This window comes from Colobus angolensis, unplaced genomic scaffold, assembly GCF_000951035.1.
Source record: "Colobus angolensis palliatus isolate OR3802 unplaced genomic scaffold, Cang.pa_1.0 Scaffold4, whole genome shotgun sequence".
NCBI lineage: Eukaryota > Metazoa > Chordata > Mammalia > Primates > Cercopithecidae > Colobus > Colobus angolensis.
Genome location: NW_012117376.1, coordinates 9752289 through 9778190, shown reverse-complemented (window position 1 = coordinate 9778190; position 25902 = coordinate 9752289). Strand labels below are relative to the sequence as shown.

The 25902-nt window shown below is 38.9% G+C and overlaps 1 protein-coding gene across 7 annotated transcripts in view; it reads right to left on the bottom strand.

Annotated features, from left to right (window-relative positions):
• Nucleotides 1-25902, bottom strand: part of PUM1 (pumilio RNA-binding family member 1) — a 145465-nt gene that overhangs the window by 45355 nt on the left and 74208 nt on the right. For 4 of the 7 annotated variants that reach the window (XM_011955485.1, XM_011955486.1, XM_011955487.1 and 1 more), the window contains 4 exons: nucleotides 19007-19173; nucleotides 16350-16620; nucleotides 5301-5394; nucleotides 4054-4155 (listed from right to left, as the gene is read on the bottom strand). In XM_011955485.1, the coding sequence (XP_011810875.1) occupies nucleotides 4054-4155; nucleotides 5301-5394; nucleotides 16350-16620; nucleotides 19007-19173 (634 nt within the window). Of the gene's footprint in view, nucleotides 1-4053; nucleotides 4171-5300; nucleotides 5395-16349; nucleotides 16621-19006; nucleotides 19174-25902 lie in introns of all 7 variants that reach the window. The other 3 variants (XM_011955488.1, XM_011955490.1, XM_011955484.1) reach the window with 2 other exon arrangements.

Here is a 25902-nt window from a genome sequence, read left to right as displayed (position 1 = left end):
AAAAAAAAAAAAAAGCATTCTGGTTTAATCCAAATTATCTGTTCATTTTCTTTGGCAACAAAGTACAGTTGCAGTTGGCCACATAAAGTAGACAACAGAGATGTAACAAAGTTATGCAGATAACAACTTAAGTGTGGCAGAAATCTAATCATAGAATTCTATGACGAAGCTGGTGGCAAGAAACACCAAAGACACATTTGCTAATCAAGAAATGGGCTCAAAGCCAGTTCTTCAAATCTGCTGAAACGTATCTCCAAGGTGAACTTCCTTAAAGCACAGAGTTAAATACTTCCAACTTGATTCATTAACAATAACCAAGCCTTACACTGAAGTTCTGAAGAGCTGTTTCAAATATTACAGCTACTCTGATGCAACAGCTAATTCTGGAGAAACACATACTTCATTAAGCCAAAATAAGTAGATACATATTCTTGTTTCCCCCATTTTAAGCTTCTGAAACACAAATAAGTCGAACTGTACCATTGCCCAATATAAATATGTTTTGAAATTTCTAATTTGGTGTTTTCTATACCTGTGGGCCTAGAAAAGATTAAGAAGCTCCGTTTACAAGCAAGGGTGCACACTGAAACACTATAGCTCGGCACAGAATAAAGGTGTTGCTAAGAAAAGCTGTTACACTATGAAGTATTTTACTATAATAAGGAAAGGGGTTAAAACATTTTTAATTTGTCAGAAACTGAACAGCCTAAAAGCCATGTATTCAAGTTAAAAAAAAAAAAAAGGAGTGATAGAGCCTCATACTCATCTGATTAGTGTTTATAAAGCAGGGTGGTCTTGGGCAGTTAAAGAAAAAAATAAGAAAAAACACAAAAAAGGACCCTAAGTGTACCTTAGTTTCCTCACCCATAAAAATGGGTAAACAGGTAGAGTGTTCCTTAACCAAAGTGCTTGGGACCAGAAGTGTTACAGATTTCAGATTGTAGACTATTTGTGTATGCAAGAGTTACCTTAGGGATGTGACCCAAGTCTAAACACAAAGTTCATTTATGTTTCATACATGCCTTATACACATAGCCTGGGAGTAATTCTACTTTTCCGTTGGGGATGCTGAATAAATGAACTGTGTGTTACGTGCCTGTGGTTTTGACTATGACCCATCACATGAGGTCAAGGTCAAGTGTGGAATTTTCCACTTGTGGTGTCATGTTAGTACTCAAAAAGATTTTGAATTTTCAGATTAGGGATGCTCAACCTGTAATAGATGTTGGGGGTACAGCCGTGTCTACCTTAACGAGTGGTTGCAACCTGCAATAATAGTCCCAACACTCTCCCAAAAGCCAACAAAAGAGAACCTTTACTGGGCGAGGACTGCTATTACCATTAACATTTGCATTATTCTCTAAATTTTCTCAACTGGCATTTCTACTACTATACTGTGGTCACATGGCCTAAGGTTAAATTTAGGAAAACATCCCAGGGCAAATCAACTGAGCTTGGCATATCAGGCACCCTCTAAGAATACACATATTCATAGTTTGAACAGTTAACATTTCCTGTTATTTGTGAAAGTATTAACTCATTTTCACCCTGGCTCAACTGACAAATACAAAAAACAAGATTCTCACCACCAAACTACCATCTCAGTGACAGCAGCAGTGTCAACCCTAAGATCAGTTCTTTGTTTCAAATAACATAAATTAGTAGAGGAAAAGACTTCTAAAGGAAGTACAGAAAAGACAATTCAAGACAGCACAGGCATTCTATATACTACAGTGAAGCATATGCATGGGCTTTGGAGTTAAACCTGGTTCAAATTCCAACTCTACAACATTTAAATTGTGTGACTTCAAATGAGACAGCTCTCTAGGTTGGGCACAGTGCCTCACAACTGTAATCCCAGCACTCTGGGAGGTCAGGGCGGGTGGATCACTTGAAGTCAGGAGTTTGAGACCAGCCTGGCCAACATGGCGAAACCCCATCTCTACTAAAAATACAAAAATTAGCCAGGCATGGCGGCGGGCACCTGTAGTCCCAGCTATTCAGGAGGTTGAGGTGGGAGAATCACTTGAACCCAAGAGGCAGAGATTGCAGTGAGCCGAGATCGCACCACTGAACAAGAGCAAGACTCAGTCCCCCCTAAAAAAACAAAACAAAACAAAAATACAGAAAACAAAAAACATAACTAATAAGGCAGCTGTCTGAGCCACAAATTTCTAATCTCTAAAATCATCATCTGACAAATCATATGAAAGAAAAGCATTCAGGACAGTGCCTGAGAAAAGTTAAGTGCTCAATAAATATTAATGATGGTTAGCAGAGATCATTCTCCTACGAAGAGCTTTCTGTTTTCCCCAAAAAGGGGGATGACCACGGACAGACAGATGACTCTATGTTAACTACGTTCCTATCATAACCATGCCAAAATGTAAACAATTTTTTAAAAAATCTAAGAAATGCTAGGCTACATTTAAGTTCATAATTGCAAATTATATGCTACATAATAAGAAATAAAATTTCAAAGCAATATTTAGTCATGGTTAACTTGACTTGGAGGGATCTTCCCCCGATGAATATCTAAACCGGAAGACACTGTGTTTGTCCTAATGCTGAATTCAATCCATCATACATTTATGGCCCCACTATGGTGACGGTAACTGTGCAACACAGAGTCAAATAACAAAGATGCCTGTCTTTTAAACATCTAGTCTCAAGGGAAAGAAAAAAACACTCATAGGCTGGGCACAGTGGTTCACACCTGGAATGGGAGGAGGATTGCTTGAGCCCAGGAGTTTGACACAACACCAGCCTAGGCAACACTGGCGAGACCACCCCATCTCTCAAATACCTACACATTTTGGCTATTCACTTCAGGCTGTAGATAAGGAAAAAAATGAAAAAAGAGAGGATGGGACAGGTTGAGGGTAAAGAGAAATTTTAAAAAGGTAACTGCTATACTAAAGATTTTAATGAAATGTTTATATAGTTAAAAAAATTTAACAATTAGCTAAGTGTGGTGGTGCACACTAGTACCCCTAGCTACTCAGGAGGCTGAGGCAGGAGGATCCAGTGAGCCCAGGAATTCAAGGTTACAGTGAACTGTATTCACGCCACTGCATTCCATCCTCGGCAACAGAGTGAGATCCTGTCTCAAAAAAAAAAGAGAGAGAGGAAACAAAAAAAAGAGAAAGAAAAAAACTCATGTATACATCCCACAAGCAAATAAAAACAGTGCAGTAAGTAGCCAGCTAGGGCACTTCACAGGCAAACAATGGGAAAAAGAGCTTACTACAGAAGACCACAGTGTCCAATGACAGGGGCCTAAACCAATGCAGCATTTTCAGCAAACTAAAATCAGATCTATATTGCTACAATGTATGGTGTCAGCCAACGGCAGTCAACTAGGAAGGGAACTGGGTGGTACACATGTAGAGACCTGTATGAGGCATGGTGACAGAGCCCTATATGCTCTGGGTCCCAACCCTAGTTAATCCACAGAATTATCTGGAAGCTCCTTAAAAATACTGATTACAAGGAACAAAACACCACCACCCCCACCCTGACTCCAAGTAAGCTGTAATGATCAGCCATGTTTGGTAATAACTGTAGTATGCCATATTAGGGTAGAAAAAAGAGAAATCAATAAAAGGTTTAAGCAGAAAGATGATGAGGTAAGATCTAAGTCTGAAATCATTTTCTTGAACAATTTAGAGGGGAAAAGGAAGTGAGAGAGGCAAGGAAATGAGAAATACATTAGAGACCAATAAAAGTACCTGAACTATGTGATAGACTAGAGGTGGTAGGAGATCTAGGCAAGGGGAGAAATTCCCAAAATATAAATGAGCATCTGGTGGCTCCATGGATCAAAAATACATAGGCAAGCGGTAGGTGATTAATTTGCCTTTGAACATTTTCAAGTCTGAGGGGCCTACGATACTGCTATGGAGAGATATTAAGCTGGCAGGTAAATGGCACTGAAAATCTGGATGATCTCCACTGGAGACACAGATTTGGGAAAGAGTATAAAGAATGCAAGCCCATCTCAAATGACTTTTCAGCAGGTGAGAAAATCCCTCATGCAGCAGAATGTCTCACCTAGTGTCGCTGCTGCAGCCAATCCAGCTGTGTAGGGGTCCGTCCCTGGGGGAGCAGCGCTGATGATGTATGGATTGGGGACAAACGCAGCGGGAGCTAAACCTGCTGAAAACATACCTGTCAGTAAAAACAAACTTGACTAAAACTGCAGCCCTATCAAATACCTACACATTTTGGCTATTCACTTCAGGCTGTAGATAAGGAAAAAAATGAAAAAAGAGAGGATGGGACAGGTTGAGGGTAAAGAGAAATTTTAAAAAGGTAACTGCTATACTAAAGATTTTAATGAAATGTTTATATAGTTAAATTTTACCTTTGCTAAAGAAATACTTAAAACTGTATATACAGTTTTAAATTCAGCATAATTTCTAAGAGATTATTAAAATTATAACAGCCTACAATAGAACAATTTTAAAGACTTATATTAAAATAGGATGAAGTATTTCTACTTAAAACAATTTTACAAACAGTTTTCATGAAATAAAATGTATGGGTATTTATAAAGATTACCATCTACAACTATACATTATCAGACCCAAGGATTTTATGCCTGGCCTTTATTTATTTAGGTTGGAAGTAAGTACATTCTTCTGTAGCCTATCAGATCTAAGATTAGCTATCTCCTTTCTACTCAATCATGCCATTTTGACATATTAAGAAAAAAATTCTACTTCTACTTGTTTACACTTAATGGACTCTATTTCTAAGAGACCTTAAGAAGGTCCGGGGGAAAAAAACATCTAGGCAGTACGATGAAAACGTCGCTCAAAACTTTAACAACTGTTACAGGAAAAGGGCAAAGCTACTTTAAAACCAGTAATTATACGAGAATACTTTTAAATTTTTTAAATGCATACTGACTGGAAAATGGATTTATACTGTTTTGCTCATAAAATGAGAAGCTGATAGTCTATAGAACCACAACTTATTTAATCAATGTCATCCAAATATTACCGAAAGAGCTAATGGTAGTCACCAATCACTATTATTAATACTTTAAATCCTGAAACAGCTGAGGTAGGGCAATGAGTGAACACTGAAGAAATCTTATGATGTGGGTCTATAAGCAATGTCAAAAATAATGTGGCTAGAGAGACAACTGGACAAAAAGAAGAGGCCACTTACTCTGTCTGAGGGATCTGTCTGAACTTTTAGAACCAGTTTAAATTATTGGGTTTCACAGCAACCAGTTATCCTAAAATGGCGGCCACACCTATCATGAAAGAGCTATGGGCTTAAGGACTTACCGATGTGCGGCTGATGAGCAGCTGCCAGTGCATACTGCTGCTGCTGAGCAGCTGTCAACTGCTGGACAGCAAGCGCATTAGGTCTTTGGAACAGCTGAGGCAAGAGGAAAAACATGGTGTGGTTAGGGAAACTGTCTTACAAAATCATTTAAAAACCTCTCTGACTAAAAATTTTAATAAACACTTGTTTAGGCATGATACTTTAACAACAACAAATGTTCTCACACTCTACTTCAGTCCCATAGGATTAAAATGTTTCATAGTTCTGTTCTCCCTGTCTCTCTTTACTTCAATTTGCTGTGCCCTGGTTCCATGAGCTGCCCGCTTCACAGATTATATGTCCCCTGAACCACAAACACACTCTCTCTCTCTCACACACACACACACACACAATGAGATATCTATATATAGATATCGATATAGATATAGATATCTCATATATGTGCATGCAAAAGCCCTAAAGGTTATCAGGTCTACAGGTCCTGCCTGATCTAAGGCAAAGTTAAAAATTAGACAACTGATTTGCCACATTGCCCCTAGTGCTGAATCTCCTTTCAAGAGCCCACAAATAACTGAATTAATCCTCACCTACTCACATTTTGGAGAAGAATATGAAAAGTGTTCACTTCATCCTCTGAGCTGTCTCATTCCCAAAATGGTATTGAATAACTTCCTCAACTAGTAGCTCATCCTAATGAGTAAATTAGACACCTGCCCAACTTTCGGGAGCTCCAGAGTCTTCTGGGATATTATTCTTTGTATATTGAAAATAAAACAGCAGAAAACAGCAGCTACTAACAAAATTTGGATTATGAGCTCACACCTAGCATACTTCTTAGTTCTAAAGAAAAGAAAGTTCAAAGGCCTTAACAACACTAAGAATGTCTTATGATTAATACAAAATCATTCATTCACTCATTAATTCAACAAATATTTATGAAACAAATGATACCTGCTAGGCACTGTGCAAGGAACTAGGGATACAACTAGTGAATGAAACAATACATAATCCTGCCCTGATGGAGATTACATTTTAGTATGAATAGTATTGGTACAAAGAAAGAGGATGCCAGTAACCTGATTTGTGGTTCACCTAAACGGGCCTCCTTCCAAGGAGTCACACTGAAGACTTCAATGATTGCTAAAATCAGACTGAAAGCACTTACTGAAGGGACCTCCCTGGATAGGACCTTCAACCTACCTGCTCTTCCTACAGGATTTTTCAACAGCTCAGCTGACATTGCTGGATGATGTATAACAGACACCATGGATCTTGAATTACAGCTGTCCTCATAAAGAGACCTGATTGTTTCAGACATTAGGAGATAATGTCATTCTACCAACTCAGCTTAATCACTGTCATGACTGGACTTACTCTTATCTTAGGTGGTGGAGAGATTTTATCCTGAGATTTGGCTACTCTCTACACCTCAAACATATGAGGAGGCTAATTTTAGATTAAAAGAAAACAAAACGTGAATACTTTTGAAGGTACTGGCCAATTTCACCTGTTAGCTCTCTAGTCTTAGTCTCTGCTTTTGGAGTATGAATGTCAAAAGTAACCATGCATGGATTTCAAAAATACTTTTTTTTTTTCCAAAAGTTAAAGAAAAACTTCATTGTGATGCTGGTAAAAAGGAAAGAGTATTAATAAATATCAAGTCTTAAAAAGAAATAGGGGAAATGAATCTACTGACAGACATTATCAAAACATTTGTCCTCCAGGAAGGGAGCCAGTGAAGACTATTTGGTAACAGTGTGCTTGTGATTTCTGCAAGTTGTTTTCACATTTCTGTCTTACTAAAGATGTGCTCACACAGTATTCCCTCCAACAGGAGGCAGTCCACCCAAGAGGGGCAGCCAGGAGTGGGAAAATAAGTAAAACAGTAGAAAGTTACTTTTAAATTATTTCCAAGGTTGTGAAAACATCTCATAGTTCCACTAAATATGTACTGGCTCTTCAATGGGTTTCTAGAATGTTCTTGTCCTAAAACCTTTTGCAACATTTAACATATCAGATACTGTTTGTGCTAGCTTCTTCTCTCTACCCTTCTTCGCTCTACTGAAAACAAAACAATTCATTTCATTCAACAGACGTTTTTTGAGCACCTATTATTAGGTAGGTGCTGTGACATGGAACTGGGGAAATAAAGACAGAATGCTCAGAACACAACTCTTAAGAGTATCTCGATTTATTAACCAAAAACAGTAGTCCACTGCCATTCCATCTGACTTAACCTCACTTCATATATTTTTGTTTGTTTGAAAAGTCGAAGTCTTACTCTGTCTGTCACCCAGGCTTAAATGTAGTGACATAATCATGGCTCACTATAGCCACAAACCCCTGGACTCAAGCAATCCTCCTGCCTCAGCCTCCAAGTAGCTGCGCATGCCACCATGCCTGGCCTTTTTTTTTTTTTTTTTTTTTAACTTTTCTGTAGAGATGAAGTTGCTCAGGCTGGTCTGGAACTCCTGGGCTCAAATGATCCTTCCACTTTGGCCTCCCAAAGGGCTGAAATTACAAGTGTGAGTCACCACACCTGGGCTATATATTTTTTAAATATTATATGTAAGTCACTTTATGTATGTGTACTGTATCTGTAAATATATATGGAAATACATGGCACGTGGGAATACCACAAAAATAATCATTCCACGTAACATTAGCTTGTGGTTGGTTTTCATCATCATATTAAAACATTTTGAAAGCAGGAACTACTTTTAACTAAAAGTAAACAAGCCTTACAAAAGACCCCGTATAGCCTATGTTTGAGAGCTGATTAATGTCTTAGTAATTATGGTGAATAGAAAAGGATTTTCTTGAGATCATTTTGCAGTAAACAACTTAACAAAAGTAAATTGTACATCTATAGCAGACAGATTTGATTACAGAATAGATTACAGCAATTTTGGTACATTCTCTTTATGTAAATGGTGCAATATTAACTGGAAATACAGAGTATTCAAAACAAATTGGGTAATTGGCAAGTGACAGATTCCAAAGGATCCTGAAAAACTCACATAAATGCCATCTGCTGGGCAAAGCATTGAGCTCTACTAATATTTTCATGTTTTTCACAAAGCAAGCGAATATCCCATAACTGAGAAACAAAATACTGTGAGAGTTGGGGGAAATGCTTAAAGGTCGGTATAATAATAAATGTGACGCTGTTAATTATAATTCACTTGGGTAGATTTCACAAGTTGTTCAAGAGTCTGAATGCTGGGGAAAATGGATCATCTACTTCAAGCATACCAAGGTTCCTAATAAATACTGAAGGCATAGTTTAAGAAGGAGACAAGCTGGTTTGCCTCCTTTCTCTGTCACTATATGAAAAACACTCTATAGGGCTCTTATTCCAGAAAGGAATCCAGGCAGCCAAAAACACCCAATATAGTGACTGACATGTAGTTGGCATCTTATAAAAGACAGCTACTACTATTATTACTGTTGTTGTTATCGACAGCAGTTGCTGACATAAAAAATTATGGCGTTTTCTAAATCCGGAGGAGTAATGTCTAAATAAGGAGTCAGTAAATGTAAAAGACTACTCAGTCCCGCTCCCCTGCCGGCCACAATAAAATGTACTACCAGCCCTGACTTTTTTTTTTTTTTACCAGTTTGAGACTATATACATAGTAGACAAGGGTTAAGAGCACTGACTCTGAAGCCAGACAGCCTTGGTTTCTATCTCAGCTCACCAGCGACTTGCTATGTCACCTCTGGCAAATCGTTTAATCTCTCTGTGCCTCATTCTCCTCTTCTCTTTAATATGACAATAAAGATATATGTAACACGGCAGGTTGCTGTGGGGATTAAAATTAACACATGTAAAGTATTTATAAAAGTCCTTTATGTGTGATATTCTTTCTGATGAATGGGGAGGGCACCCCCAATAGACTCAGCCCTTCTGAGAGTCACCCTTTATAGTTCCTTCCCAGAGCCAGGCAGCCCAAGCAGACCAAGAGCAGAGGGCGGGACTCCTCCTAGTCTGTATTAAGAGTCAAAATCGGCCAGGCACAGTGGCTCACGCCTTTAAAGCCAGCACTCTGGGAGGCCGAGGCAGGTGGATCACCTGAGGTCAAGAGTTCGAGACCAGTCTGACCAATATGGAGAAACCCTATCTCTACTAAAAATACAAAATTAGCCGGGAGTGGTGGTGCACATCTGTAATCCCAGCTCTTCGGGAGGCTGAGGCAGAAGAATCGTTTGAACCTGGGAGGTGGAGGCTGAGGTGAGCCGAGATCGCCATTGCACTCTAGCCTAAGCAACAAGAGTGAAACTCCGTCTCAAAAAAAAAAAAAAAGAGTCAAAATCTCACTGCACCAGGACCACCAGCTGCTATCAGTGGGTCACAAAGATAACAGGAAAGAAAGAAAACCATTTTTGTTTTAATGGATGAGTACTTTCTGCATTATACTACTTTAAGAAAAAGTTATGTAGTTGAATTTGAAGGTGAGACAACTCCACCTATTAGAAGGCTCTGCGTTTCTAATACAAAGTCCAAAGGAAACAGCCTGAAGCTAGAAACCAAAATAACAGCTATTTGCATTGCTTGTATTAGATGACCTTCAAACAAGTCCCTAAACTTCACTGTTTTTTCTTTTTTCTTTCTTTTTTTTTCTGAGACAGACAGAGTCTCGCTCTGTCTCCGAGGCTGGAGCGCAGTAGTGCGATCTTGGCTCACCGCAACCTCCGCCTCCCGGGTTCAAGCGATTCTCCTGTCTGAGCCTCTAGAGTAGGTGGGATTACAGGCTTGCGCCACCACACCTGGCTAATTTTTTGTATTGTTACTAGAGACGGGGTTTCATCACGTTGGCCAGGTTGATCTCAAACTCCAGACCTTGGGTGATCCGCCAGCCTCAGCCTCCCAAAGTGTTGGGATTACAGGCATGAGCCACCGTGCTTGGCCTCTTATGTCTAAAAATAAAATAGCTGCCCTACCTCATGGGGTTGTTTTCAGAGTTCACAGAGAAAATCCCTTCAAAACAGTAAAAGCACTATATCAATGATGGGATCCTAAAATTTTAAGAAAAAGGTTTATTTTGGAGTCATTCCTCGGCATATGAAATTTGTGAAATCTTATTACTGTTTGAAGCTTCTAGATCAAAGCCCAGTTTATACCAGGTTATTTGAACTACTACAATGATCAACTAATGATTACAATGATTTCTGGTAGGCGCATACAAATTAAACCATGCTGCTAAACTAAAAAAAAAAAAATCATCATCATCATCATCTTCATCATCATCATCATCTGTGCATTTCTTTGGCAGATAAAGAATCTGATTCCAAAACAAATGAGGTCCTAGGGAAAAACAAAACACATCCCTCCCCTAAGTATATTAATACCTTTTGAGAAAAACTTCACCATAAGTAAAATTTGAACAAAGTCAAATAATAGAAGTAAGCTTCAACTGATCAATTACTAGCCACTCTTTGCCAGTTAACTATACACATGACACTTGATAGAATAATCATTTGTAAATTAAAGAGAAAGTTGAGCATATTAAATACCTACATCGAAAGTATATACACACTTGGCCTCACGAGAATGACATTTAATCACACTGTCAAACTTTTAACAACACATGCCGATTTCCACTCCCCTCTGACTGTAGTCGTGCAGGAATGAATACCACACTTCAACTTTCATTTTCAGAATATTGAATCTTTGTTAAAATTCATGCTTAACAGATGACAGTTTTGGTACAACAGTGTCCAATTTTGTAAAACATACTACATTAGGTTATTTTTAGATTAACCGAATTCTAAATAAAGAACATCAACAATACAATTAATTAATCCTACACGGATATAATCCTGGCTTTGGTTTGTGCCATGTTTGTAATATAATACAACCTGGTAACAATTTTTTTTTTAAGACGGAGTCTCACTCTGTCGCCCAGGGTGGAGCGTGGTGGCATGATCTCAGCTCGCTGCAACCTCCGCCTCCCAGGTTCAGGCAATTTTCCTGCCTCAGCCTCCCAAGTAGCTGGGCATGCTACTTTTTGTATTTTTACACGCCCGGCTAATTTTTCTATTTTTAGTAGAAAGGGGGTTTTACCATATTGGCCAGGCTGCTCTCGAGCTCCTGACCTCGTGATCTGCCCGCCTCGGCCTCCCAAAGTGCTGAGATTACAGGTGTGAGCCACTGTGCCTGGCCAAAACCTAGTAATAATTTTCTAAACTGCATTTAAGGAAAGAAACAGGCAACTGTATAGCATTTTGTACAAAATAAATACTGCTCCAACATCACAGTACAAAATGGTATGAACACATTATGCATGAACTGCTCACAGCTGTTTTCCAGGATTAAGAAGACAATGAAGTGAATTTCAGACAAAGAAAGAATACTTCAGAAATAACGAGCATTTCAAGCTGACAAAATACTCCAAATCAGAGGTTCTGAACCCAAGGTATTTGTACTTGGGTGGGTAATACTGCATCTTTATCTCACACACATCCACTTGAAATTTAGCATGTTCTTCAATTAAGATTGTAGACAACAAACTACATTAACTTTAGCAATACACCTGTGACATTATCACAACCAGAACTCAAATATACGTTCATGTTACTTTACAGTTGTTAGAAATATCTCAAAATCTTGCTCATGCTCATTATGACAGCTAGTACATCTATTTCATGCGTCATATCATAAATAAATATATAATTAACTTTGTTTTTAAATATGACAGCTATTTTTATACCACTGGTTTCCTTTGTAATCCTACTTTATACCTTTTAAACATTATTCTGAGAAGTAGTCCACATGGTTCACCTATTAAAGTTCATGGCACACACAAAAACAAACAAAAAAGAATTTGAAACTCCCACTCTTATAAATAAACCTTAAAAGGGTTAAATTCAGAGTAATTAACAGTGACCAGACAACCAACTGACTAATCAAAATCCCATGTCACAGCTAACAAGAACTAAGTTTGCAATGAATTAAATGAAAATTACCTTTTCCCTATTTGCAGGCTGCTCCATGTCATCTATCTCATTATAGGCTGATAATAAGTTTGATGAAACCAGCTTATTACACCAAATGAAAGCCAAGATTGAAAGAAAATAGAACAAAAGAGGGAATTACTTATTTTGTCAACCTCCAAACCAGATTCCTATTCTAAAAAAATCACAAACAAAGCAAACCTACCATTTGCAGCAAACAACTCTAAACCAAGAAAAATGATCACCTTTGTTACTTATTTCAGAAAGCCAAGATAAAAAGAGCAGAATGTACAGAAAAATATGTACTACACTAGATCTCTGGTTCAATCCTCACAATCAACAGTACTGTCTGAGACTTCCAGCTGGTTCTCAAGGCCTCCAGGACCTGGACTCAATTTTCAAAGGCAGCTGTACCTCCTTGTCCTCTTCTACACTCAACTTCTACTCCCTTCAGCATAGGCCCACACCGTGGTCATTCCCAGCTCCACACCTCTGCTCTGACCTGCAATAAAACATATTCCACCTGTCCTTCAAGTCAGTTGCATGCAACCTTTGTCCTCACTGAGCCCTCCCCTTGTCTGATAGGATTCAGAATCCACCAATTTAGCACTTAGTTCCCCAAATGTTCCACTACTGTTTCATTCAGAACCTAAGGTTCCTAAAAGAACACAATAGTCAACAGTTAACTGAATAATAAGAGTAAGAGAACATCTCAAACTGCTGCTAAACTCAGATTAACCACAAAAAAACTAAACTATAACAATTAAGTCATTCCTCCTTTAAAGTGTCTTTTCATTTCCTATAGTGAATACAGCATAAGACTCACAACACCATCTCTTCAACCTCTCTAGTTATTTTTCTTCAACCTAAACCACCAACCAGACTGACTACTTCTACATTATCTACTAGTGAACACATACCTGTTTTACTATTTCCTCCACTAGAATTCTCATCTTCTTCCTATATAAACAAGTATTTCACAGCACAGCTAAAGAATCACCTCCTCTGGCCAGGCGTGGTGGCTCATGCCTGTAATCTCAGCACTTTGGGAGGTCGAGGCGGGCAGATCACCTGAGGCCAGGAGTTCGAAACCAGCCCAGCCAATAAAGTGAAACCCCATCTCTATTAAAACTACAAAAATCAGCCAGGCACGGTGGTGGGTGTCTGTAATCCCAGCTACTCGGGAGGCTGAAGCAGGAGAATTGCTTGAACCCCGGAGACAGAAGCTGCAGTGAGCCAAGATTGTACCATTGTACTCCAGCCTGAGCAACAGAGTGAGACTCAAAAAAAAAAAACAAACCACCTCTTCCACAAGTCCTTCCCTAAGAGACCAGAAACCAGAGTACCAGCTCCACAGTCATAGGGTTCCAAGGATATGGGCATAAATGGTCTCATCACTTGTCATTGAGTACTTCCATGCACAATTTAAATGATAAAATGAGTCACAATGACTAACTTGAGAGCAAATCAAGAGGAGGAAAGGGAATCATACTCTATTCAAGAAAGATATGGTTGGCTACAAAGAACAAAAGATATGAACAGAAGGCTGTATCTGTAGAATACAGATCTGTGATCTCCCTGAAGTTACCTACAAAACTGAGTGTCAGAGAATTAATGTACATTTTTCTCATGAGAGAGACCATGGTTTCTGATCAGATGACAACAGAGTGAACCTTAAAAGATTAAGTTCTGATCCAAGAACTAACTAACTTTCCTGGATATAATACAGTATAGTTATTTGTGCATAAGGCGTAAGCTGGATCCAAAGAACACACATATTAGAAAACATAGTAATTCTCAAAGAGTAGCCTCCAGACCTCCTGAAAGGCTGGTTTCAAATTTTAATTTTGGGAAGAATATTACATACAGGGGATGCACTGAGATATTACAATAGGGATAGGGGAAAGTCCCCTGAAACCTTGTTCTGCTAAAGCAATGCAGAGGAAACGGGATACGGTTCAGTCTTTGCCCTCAAGGAGCTTACAATCTGGCAAGGACTATTAGACAAGTAATCACAACACAAGACAAAACATGGTAACACCTTCTCTTAAAGGAAACACAAAATGCTATGGAGTTCAAGGGAGGCAGATATGACAGCTTTTTGGTTTGGAGACTAAAAAAGGAACATGACAGTACTGAACCTTGACAAATGAGGTGGATTTAAATTAGAAATGAAAAGTGGAATAAAATGTAATGAAAACCAAAAGGGTAAGGAATAAAATGTAAGAAATAAACACCAATTTCCAATAGAAAAGGAATCCTTCCTTCTTGACAACTAGTAGCTCTTACACAGGAACACTGAGAGATTGAGGGTCTTAAAGATATTAGGAGGCTTACGCCAGTGGTTCCCAGGTATGCTATTAGGGCCCCCGGTACAAGAATGTATAAAACAAACTACTCAGAAAAGAATTATGGCCCACGAGACAAAACAACACTCACATTATGAGTCATATGTCTGTGTAAAAATGCCTCTATGTTGCACCAACCAAGACACGCATAGGAAACCTGAATCCAACAAGAGATTAACTTTCAAAATAATGTTTACTTTCAAAAACTGCTGAGATATATGGTGAGGGCACCCTTGGTTTTTTATTTTTGAATAAGTGGGAGCTATGATGTAATCATGCTAACTACTTGTGGCTACACAGAAGTACATTTCTGTTCAAGTTCTCACAATTGTCCAGCCTCCAAAAACTGGTAAAATTATTTTGAAACCAAAGATCAATAAACCAAAAAAGAATCTCGACTCTGATTATGAAGTGAAGAACAGTTAAAAAAAAAAAAAAAAGAAAGAACCATATATTTTTGTTCGTAAGAAATTTGAGACAAACTCTTCTTAAAAAACACAGAAAGGGTTAGACTGCATTACACTGGGAATGGAAGCTAAGAACCAAAACTGGCCGTAAAGAAGAGAAAAAAAGCACAGAAAGTCAATTCACATGGGGAGGTGGGCATACCTACTAAGAACTGCATGGAGAAGAGTGTACACTTTTAGTTTACTCGCTCTGAAAGATACTTTGTTAATTTAACCTTATATGAATATGCACATTCACACAATCCCTTAAAGGTATTTATTCTTCATAAACCACAAAGGAGACTTAAAGGAAAACTTCGTATGTTTAACTTTTTACTCTATCAATCAAAATTAATTTAGTATCAGCTGTTTATGACAATAAAGGTACAACATGTCGTAACTAATCTCCAAAGACCATAAGCAAATTTCCCTACAGAGAATTTCTCAACTTCAAAATGAGATGCTAACCTTTCAAACCCAGAAGTCTGTATTAACCATCTATTACGAACCTACTAAAGAGTAACAGAAATTCACAGTCAAACTGCTTCTGCCACAAGAGAGAACTTATACTTAGCAAGACTGGGAAACTACTAGCCAGCTGACCTTTCTTTAAAAATAAAATAAAATAAAATAAAATAAACACAGAGTTCAGTTAACCCTAGAGGTAGTCCTACATGTCTTCAAAAATAGAAGGTAGACATATGACATCTTCAGGGACGTATGAATTAAAAAAAAAAAAAAAAGAGCCAAGCAATTTCATGGTCGAGTTGAAGTTGAATGATTTGTGTGTGTGGTTTCCTCTGATCACATTCTAATACTTTTGAAAGATGCCAAATCTTTATCTATGTTATCTGGAGTAACTCGTTTAACCCTAAGACACAACCGGTAAGATGACCTGGCACTACACTCCTGACAGCAGTGGATAGTAGAGTTTACTATTTTAAAAACAAAACAAATCAACAGCATCACAACCACATAAATCTTCAGAGAGATTAATTTAGCACCCAAGAGGGTTGTGTTACAAGAGGCAACACTACCTCATCCACTCCCCAGCTACTAAGGAGAGATAAGAGCCAAAGGAAGTACATATAGAGCAGGGTGGCCTCTTGCCAGTGACCTCAGCATAGGCACCAGCTTCATGAGGGGACTCTGTAAACCTACATCACTAACAGGTTCATAAGGGCTAGCTATGCATAGCCTGAAACAATGCCACCTCCTCCCCCATCCCCTCTTAATCACTTGAACAACGTGCTGGCTGGAGGGAGAATAGAGAGGGTGACAGAGACACACACAGTACCTGTTGTTGAGAATTGTAGTCAAAAAGTCCCACAGTTGCTGCTGCTGAGTCCACAGGTACCTGCGTGCCTGAATAATCAAACTGAAGAGGCTCCATGCCCACATGTTCCATGGGGTCCAAGGGGACACTCTGGGACTCCATGTTGGAGAAATCCTCCACAGGCTTGGCACCATTGGTGCTGGTCAGCTGGGCTAAGCCCTCAGAACCATTCTGGTTTGGACCCAGAAGATCCACTTCATTAGCAGAGTTCTGGCAATTACCAGGGGTACGGCTAAACAGAGAAAGTAAAGGGCATTAAACCTTATTTTCAGTGGGGAGGGACTACAGCAACCCAAGTTTAAGGACAATGTCCTCAACATAGCTCATTATCAACAGTATTTAAAACTATTTCTATAAAACAACCAGAGATACTTTACAGTGCTTACAGGGTTACATCTTCTAAACTGATGCTTCTATTGTTGGCAATTCCATGTAATTCACCCCTTAAATTCACGTTAATTGCTATTAATTTACATCCCTTCACCAAGGGGTCCGGGTTTGAGGAAAACTGAAATAAAGTGGAAAAATCACTGTCTATGGCATCCATGAAAGCAGATCCTAAACGGCAGGTAGCAAAATATGTCCCATCAAAATGCAACATTTACTCTTTAAATACAGAGACAATGGAAGAAGTTGGTTTCTTGGGAAAATTCCACAACTCAGTGATTCTAAAAAGTTTTTACGTTTCTGGCATATTTGTGAGGAAAAAAAGAAAATGAAAAAAGTTTTTACATATAGTATTACTGACCAATGCTAAAACTAACTCCCCTTCTAAGAAACCAAAAGAGGCAGACTATTCCAAAGCAGTAGGAGACAATTTTAAGAATTAAAAGTAATGTGAAGATGTAATTTATCATCCAAACCATCTTTTATCTTAGGACATGCCTGAGATAAAAAAAAGGGGGGGCACTATTGATAATTATTGTGGGACATAAGGTTCTGGGTAACCCAGGGTCTGCTATCACCTTATATAAAAGGACTTCAGGATTATATGATCCAAAATCAGACTAATATATAATATTATATTATCAGGAGACTGTAGCCTATAGCAACATTCAATGCCCTTCTTCTCCACTTTCACCCCCACAATCCCCAAAAAATCCTGTAGTCCAGTAGCTGGTACATATTAAAGATATTATTCTGGTTCCTTCTCTTTCTTTCGCTCACTCACACACACACTCACCACTACCACCACCAGCCCCCATTTAATAATACAACGAAATACTGCTATAGGCTGCTGGATATTCAAGGTGGAGAGGACACCTGAACTCATCTAAAAGACCTTAGGTAAGTATTTATTACCCTGTGCCTTAAATTTCTTCCAAAGATTGTAATTTAGGCCGGGCATGGTGGCTCATGCCTGTAATTTCAGCACTTTGGGAGGCCAAGGCAGGCAGACCACTTGAGCTCAGGAGTTCAAGACCAGCCTAGGCAACATGGCAAAACCCCGTCTCTACAAAAGATATAAAAATTAGCCAGGCATGGTGATTCGCGGCTGTAGTCCCAGCTACTCGGGAGGCTGAGGTGGGAAGATTGCTTGAACCCAGGAGGTGGGGGCTGCAGTGAGCTTCATGTCACTGCACTCCAGCCTGGGTAAGAGAGTGAGACCCTGTCTCCAAAAAATAAATAAATAATTTTCAAAATGTTTAAGACTGTAATGATTCGACCATGCAACATAACGATAATTAGATTAGGAATACGAAACAACCAATATTTGTCCTACAACGATGGTGCAAAATACATTTTCATTTTGACTTTGGCAGACATTAGAATAAGCAAAGGGGGTCGTGTGTGTGTGTGTGTGTGTGTGTGTGTGCGCGCACACACACACATTAGCTTTAGACTGATATTAAAATTACTCAAAATTAAATTCTCTACCTGTACTATCACACTGGAGATTTTAAAAAAATCCTCTACCTGTATATAACTGGACAAGGACTTTTATAGATTTTTCAAGAAGAATACGTGCCAACTGTGGAAGATAAATATACATTATTTTAATACTGTGTAAGTTAAATAATACGGTAAAACCTGTAAATTAATCATGACCAGAGATGGGATGAGAGGCATCTGCAGAAGAGATATGATTAAGAACAAATCATTTAAGCTGCATCTCTGGTTCTTCAAAATGAGGAAAATGATACCTGGTCCACCTACCTCAAAAGGAGCTCATGAGACTCAAATGAGATAATGCACAAGTTCTCAACTGTTTCTCCTTCTAAACCACCAGAGGGATATGATATACTCCATTAGTAACCATAGCTCTCTAATACAATAACTTGGGAGAAACTTAAGAAAGGTCCGAAGGCATCTATCCTAGGTGATTTTAATATTTGAGAATCACTGAAATAGTCTTCTCTGGAATCCTTCTTCAAATTTTAGAGTTCTATGCGAATGCCAAATCTACCATTTTGGCAATGCTTTAGGCATTGACAACTTTTAGAAAATTCTACCTCACCAGTTAATTTACAATCTTTGTAGCATAGCCTACACTAGATTGGATTCTTAAAAAGAAAACATGAGGAGGGGAAGAAAACGAAAATCAAAGTAAAACTAAATCAAAACAAACAAAACCCCATAGCCCACATTAAAAAATCAGAAGTGTAAAACATACAAACCTAAAATCTTTGACGTCTGCATCAATCCCATTCTGCACTGGTAAACCATTGGTCTTGTCCATCACATCACCCTCCTCCTTCAAATCTCCTAGCTTATCTCCATCAAACGTACCCTTGTTCTTCTTTTCACCTTTGTCGTTTTCATCACTGTCTGCATCCCTTGGGCCCTGTTTAAAAAATAGCTTCAGCTTCACTAATCGTCATCAACTAATAATAATGGGCAACCATTGTGGGCACCAGACTATACTAGATGCTACTCAGAAGAGGATGGTGTTGTGCCCTTTCACACATTACAATCTAATTAACAAACAACACAGAGGCAGGAACACTGCAGAAGATCTTGCCAAATGGGGGAGACAGACATACATTTATGTTACAGAGTTCAGAACAGTCTTACTATATCCAATGTCCCATTAACCCATTTTCTTCCTTCCTGTTTTTTCTTCCTACCCAAAGCCCAGCCATAACTCTGTAGCTCTTGGTCAAGTTCTCTACTCCCAAACCTAACTCTACATAATAGCATGACTCTTAATAAGCCCCAGGTATGACAGCTAATAGCATAGAAAAAAAAAAAATTATTACTCCTGTAAAAAGAATTTCATACTTCTCCACTGCACTGTGTAAATTCCTCCCTTACTTCTAAATACTGAGCAAGTGTGGTCTGACATCATATCAACTCAATTATTCTGTACCTGATCTTGGGATATATGCCCTGTCAATTTGCGTCACCTCCCAGCTCTACCCTATAAGCCTCACAGGTATGCATCAACAATTCTCTAATGACCCTTAAGTTTTTTAATGCCTCAAAACAAGTTAACTCTAACTATGAGAGTCTTTCACCAAAAGTACTCCAATAACAATCTTCTACCATCTACGGGTACAAATATTATTCATGAGATCTCTAAGTGGAAGTATGTTAAATTGAAGCATTTGACGCAAGAGAATTTCTGTCTCAAGTGTTTCAAACTACAAAGCTTAAAACGCTGGGCCTAAAAGAATTTATCTAGTGCTAGACATGTCATGTTTATGTCCTGCCTTCTACAGAAATTAAGTTTATCTCCTCTTACCAACATCCCAAATTAAGCCCTGGACATATAAAGTACATGTACCTTGGTTTCCAAAAGAAAAGATTTGGTATGGTAATGTGACATAGTACAAAGAGATTTGCAGAACCTTACATCAAAGGGTTAAGGGTTTAACCTTTGTTTTTGCAAAACTAGAGGGAAGCAGCCTTGCTTTTCCCCACCACTGACTCCTAGTTTAAGGAAGAGAAATGCACATGGACCAAGTTCAAGTTCCTGGTACAAGGCAAGATCCACTCAATAGAAAATGAGAGTGGCTGCAAAGCATTTCCAGTCACCAAAACCAAACGTCAATGGGGAGAAATCAACAATGGAGGACATAGCAGCCGACACTCAGTTATAAATAGACTGACTGTGGATGGGCCTGTAGATGCAAAACCAACAGACGCTCTTAAGACTCTTAAGAGATCACTGGCCCAGAAAGGCTGACGTTCTTAAACCTTTCAACTACTACTTTAGAGCCCATTTTACTTCTGAAGTTATTCTCTGTTCAAATGTGATACAGAAAAAGATAATATAAAAAAGGAACAAATATGACAAGGAACTGAGAAAGGATATACAACTTAGCTTCATGCGGCATCAAGACAGTAAATCACAGCTCTGATTTGGCCATTGAGATGTGCCTTTCAGAATAGAATCTTTAAAGTATGTGGCTGTTATTGATTCAAAAGGACTGAACGATAGCCAATTATGTACCACATTGAGATTCCCCAAAGCCGAGATGGGAATATGATAGGGTTCTAAAGACAAAAAGATCTTAAAAGTATCCAAAGGCAATAGCTTCCTCCATACCCGCAGAGGCAAAACTGACTAAAGCTGTGTATTCATTTTTATATCTCTAGCACTGACTGCAGTGCCTGATAAAAGTTCAATAAATATGATGAAGAAAATTAAAAGGAACAAAAAAATCCTGCAAAACTGAACTGTTAAAATAAGAATGATCTTCCTGTTGTCTTTATCATCATTAAATAAGAGTCCTGGGTGTGGTAATATGGTCTAGACGACAACTCTACCTGAATCAGAAACCATTAATGTCAACAGCAAAAGAATATTACAAGAATCATCCCACTGCCTAGCCTAAGTCATCTTCTTCCACAAGTCTACAAATCAAATCACTGGCTCAGAAGAAACAGTTCAGCTCCAATTTCTCAAAAGGAGTTCAAAAGGTCTGTAGGGAAAAAGGGACAGAAAGGGCCAGGCACAGGGGATCACACCTGTAATCCCAGCACTTTGGAAGGGCCAGGCAGGATCACTTGAGGTCAGGAGTTCGAGACCAGCCTGGCTAACATGGTGAAACCCTGTGTCTCCACTAAAAATACAAAAATTACGCAGCACCTGTAATCCCAGCTACTTGGGAGGCTGAGGCAGGACAATCACTTGAACCCAAGAGGCAGAGATCGCAGTGAGCTGAGATTGCGCCATTGCACTCCAGCCTAGGCAACAAGAGCAAAACTCTTTTATTTATTTATTTATTTATTTTAAAAAAGAGAGGGAAAGAAAGGAGGATAAAGCAGCAGTAGGAAGTTTCAATAAGCAAGACAGCTGGTTGCAGGGGATGTGCACTAGTCAAATCAATGCTCTGCATTATCTTTCCTCAGGGGCTCTTCACAAGGGCTTTACTGAGAACCTGCTCAGCTCATCTATAAGCTGACTGGCCTGAAATCTCTTCTGTGTTGTTGTTGTTGCTTTTTTAAGACAGAATCTTGCTCTGTTGCCCAGGCTGGAGTGCAGTGGTGCGATCTCAGCTCACTGAAACCTCCGCCTTCCAGGTTCAAGTGATTCTCCTGCCTCGGCCTCCCCAGCAGTTGAGATTACAGGCATGCACCACCACGCCTGGCCTGGCCTGAAATCTTGACCACAAAGTTGCACTCTAAGTCACTAATTTACATTCTCAGTTATACTGCCACGGGACAGATTTTCAAATATTTCCCTGCAATGTGCTGCATTTTACCAATATCGTACAGGCCATTCCTACAAAATACCTGGTTTTCTACTCCGAATAACCTATTGATGCCTAACCAAAATAGTGGGTTCCTTCTTTTAGAGGGTGGGAGACCCAAGGGAATTTTCTAATTCTTGATCTAGGTAAGTGTTATATGGGTGTTTTGATTTTGAGGAAATTCAAGAAGATGAACATTTATGGCTCGTACACTTCTCTGAACATAGGTCGTATTTCAATAGAAAGTTTACTTAAAAGAAGAAAAACCAAAAAAACCTCAAGAAATCAACAATGGCCCTCCATAAAAACAGCTGGCAGAGGTCTGACTTCTGAGTAAAAACAAAAGCACAAATAGGAAACCATTCTGTAAAAGTCTACTATTAAGAGATGGTATCAGCTGCACGCAGTGGCTCATGCCTGTAATCCTAGCACTTTGGGAGGCAGAAGCAGAAGGATCTAGGTTGAGGCCCAGAGTTCAAGGCAAGCCTGGGCAACACAGAGGAGATGCCATTTCTACAAAAAAGTTTAAAAAAAAATTAGCTGGGCAAGGTAGCATGTGCCTGTAGTCCTTGCTACTCAGGAGGCTGAGGCAGGAAGACCACTTGAGCTCAGGGGTTCAAAGCTGCAGTGAGCTGTGGGGCGGGCACCTGTTCTACTCCAAGAATAAATAAAATAAAGGATATGAAAAGAAAATAAAAATAAAAGACTTGACTGATATTTTGAGCTCCCCTATTATTCCAAAAGTTGCTCTCCTGAAGTCTGGGATTCCTATGGGGAATACTACCAAAAATTTACAGTGAATGCTAAGAACAAAATATGCACTACCAATGCACTCCAGTCTGGGGACAAAGTGAGACCCTGTCTTTATTTCATTAATAGACAGCAGTGTCAGGTTCAAGATACTTAAAATGGTATCTTAAAAACATGAAGACCCTAGAGACAATAGGAAAGGTATAAATGGGCTGTTAAGTTTTATGAAAATTTTACACTTCTGAAAAATATTTAAGATAAACTATTCACAGCTATGTGATTTTTTTTTTTTTTTGCGATCCTCCCACCTTAGCCTCCCAAGCAGCTATGACTACAGGTGCACACACCATGCCTGGCTGATTTTTATTTTTTGTAGAGATGGGGTCTTGCTATGTTTCACAAGCTAAATTCAAACTCCTAGGTTCAAGTGATGGGCCTCCTTTCTCAGTCTCCCAAAGCTCTGGGATTACAAGTGTGAGCCATAACACCTAGCCCAGTCTTTTAAAAAGTAGTGAACTCGCCAGGCACAGTAGCTCACGCCTGTAATCCCAGCACTTTGGGAGACCGAGGCAGGTGGATCATCTGAGGTCAGGAGTTCAAGACCAGCCTGGCCAACATGGTGAAACTCCATCTCTACTAAAAATACAAACATTAGCCAGACGTGGTGGTGCACACCTGTAATCCCAGCTACTCGGGAGGCTGAGGCAGGACAATCGCTTGAACCCAGGAGGCAGAGGTTGCAGTGAGCCAAGATCGCACCACCGCACTCCAGCCAAGGCAACAGAGCAAGACTCTGTCTCAAAGAAAAAAAAAAAAAAAGTACTGAACCAGGGTGCACAGAACCTACATTCTATGTCAACTGCTAACACTTACTGGTCACAGGACTTTGGACAGGTTATTCAATGTCTCAGACTTTGTTTACTATGAATAACAATGAAATAATGTATGTAATATAATAGTAGTAATAGACGCACTGGGATGGTATTTCTTATGTAACACTATACACGACATCAAGAATAAAAATCTTAAATGTCCCAATTAAGTGGTTTAAATCTCAAATACAAGTATATAGCCAATATGGCCCTCCCAGGGGCATTGTCACTTTCACAAAGCAGTGGTTCTATGATTAAGGTTAAGCAACGCAATCTTTTTCAAATTCACAGGTGGCTGAGCCCACCCTCTGCACCAGAGATTGATCTGATTGGTATGTAGAGGTTCCTGCAAATGTTGTGAAAAGCTTCTGCTCAAATAGCTCTGATAAGTATCCACAACTAAGAACCAAGGTAATTAAATCCAACATAAGCATCAGAAAGGCATGGTTTGTGATTTGCTTTTCTAGTACATATTATCTAGTACATACAGTACTGGAAAAGTCTATTAGCTAAATGAATAAATGAAGAAGGCTTAACAGCATCTTTTAATTATGGGCTTTCTTTAGCTGAATGTTAACCCAAAGCTATAGTGCTCAAATACAAACTTCAGTAAAATGCTCAAATTTCAAGTGGCCTGGCCCAATCAAAATCTCAAGAGTGGAACCAAGATGGGTGCTGAGAGATCCCATACCTACAGAAAGGGAGAGAAATTGCTAAATATCAAAGAACTGGGAGAAAAGCAGACGGAGGTAGGACTATATATTGTTGAGGTCAGAATCCATGCACTTATGGCTCAGCCCCCTCAAAAGATTCACATAAAGGGGGGAATACTTCCTAATATATCTATTCTGAATGAAATCAGAAGATTTCAAATCTATTTACTACTCTTACTGCAGTGATCTTAAAAGAAAGCTTCACACAGAGAAGTCATACTTAATGGGATTAGTAATTTTCCTCCCTTCTTTCTACAAAGTAGTATTTTATACCTGCTTGACACACTGAGTCCAAAAACTATAACAGTGTTAACTAAAACATTGGTTTCTCCTGCACACACTTACCCATTTTCACAAAATGCCAAATAACTGAAATGTCTAATTCCTTTAAAGTACAATAATGCCAAGCTCTACTGGTAATTCATATTTTCAAATATAAATTAGCTGGCTGTGGTGGTGCATGCACTCCTGTAGTCCCAGCTACTTGGGAGGCTGAGGTACAAGAATCACCTGAACCCAGGAAGTGGAAGTTGCAGTGAGCTAAGATTACACCATTGCCTTCCAGCCCAGGCGACAGAAAGAGACTGTCTCAAAAAAATTTTAAAAAAATTTTCAAATATTAAAAATTGTAAGTTTGAAACTGCTAGCCACATGAAATACTTCTTAACATATTAAATCTGATCCTTTTTTGAGGATTTCTACTCACAAACGCCAGTATGGCACAGTAGAAAGCAATATAGTTAAAAACTGAAATTAGAACAAAGTTTGAATTCAGTCCCCCACTTCCCCTCTAAAGACTCATTTTTCTCATCTATAAATTAATAGAGACAATAGTATCTACCTCAAAGTGTTGTTCCAAGGACTAAATAAGGAAATTCATGAAAGTACAGTTGTCTTTTTAAAAAAGTACTTTATCCAATTTTCACATTTTTCCCCCATTGCCTTTTTCACAGTGCCCTCACCAGCTCTCCCCACCAAGGCTTAAAAATTGCTAGACATACTATGTTTTTTCCCCCAGGAAACTTTGAAGGCTCTAATCATTAGATTCTTTGTCCAGCCGAGTTTTCTGAGATATGCGTATGACAGCAGTGCTTATCAAACTTTAATGTGCATGCAAATCATCTGGGTAGTCTCGTCAAAATGCAGGTTTTGATTCATTCGCTCTGAGGTATGATCCGAGATTCTGAGTTTCTGATAAGCTTCCAGGCGATGCTAATGCTGTTGGCCCACTGACTTTGGGTAGTAAGACTTTTAATGTTTACAAAGCATTCTCACATGTGCTACATAGCCATATGAATTACTTTGTCGAGTTTTGATTATCCCCATTTTGCAGATGAATTAAGGTCCACTGGAAACTCAAACCCCTGACTTCTATCTGCATTACATTGTACGGAAGTTTTCAAGCAAAACCTATGAAAGTAAAGTAGCACTGATTACCTAAAGTAAATGCAGTGAAACCTCGACAAACAAGTCATCAAGTTTCACGGCCCAAATAGATGTATACTATGAATGTGTACATATCCTCTAGATCAAAAAGCAG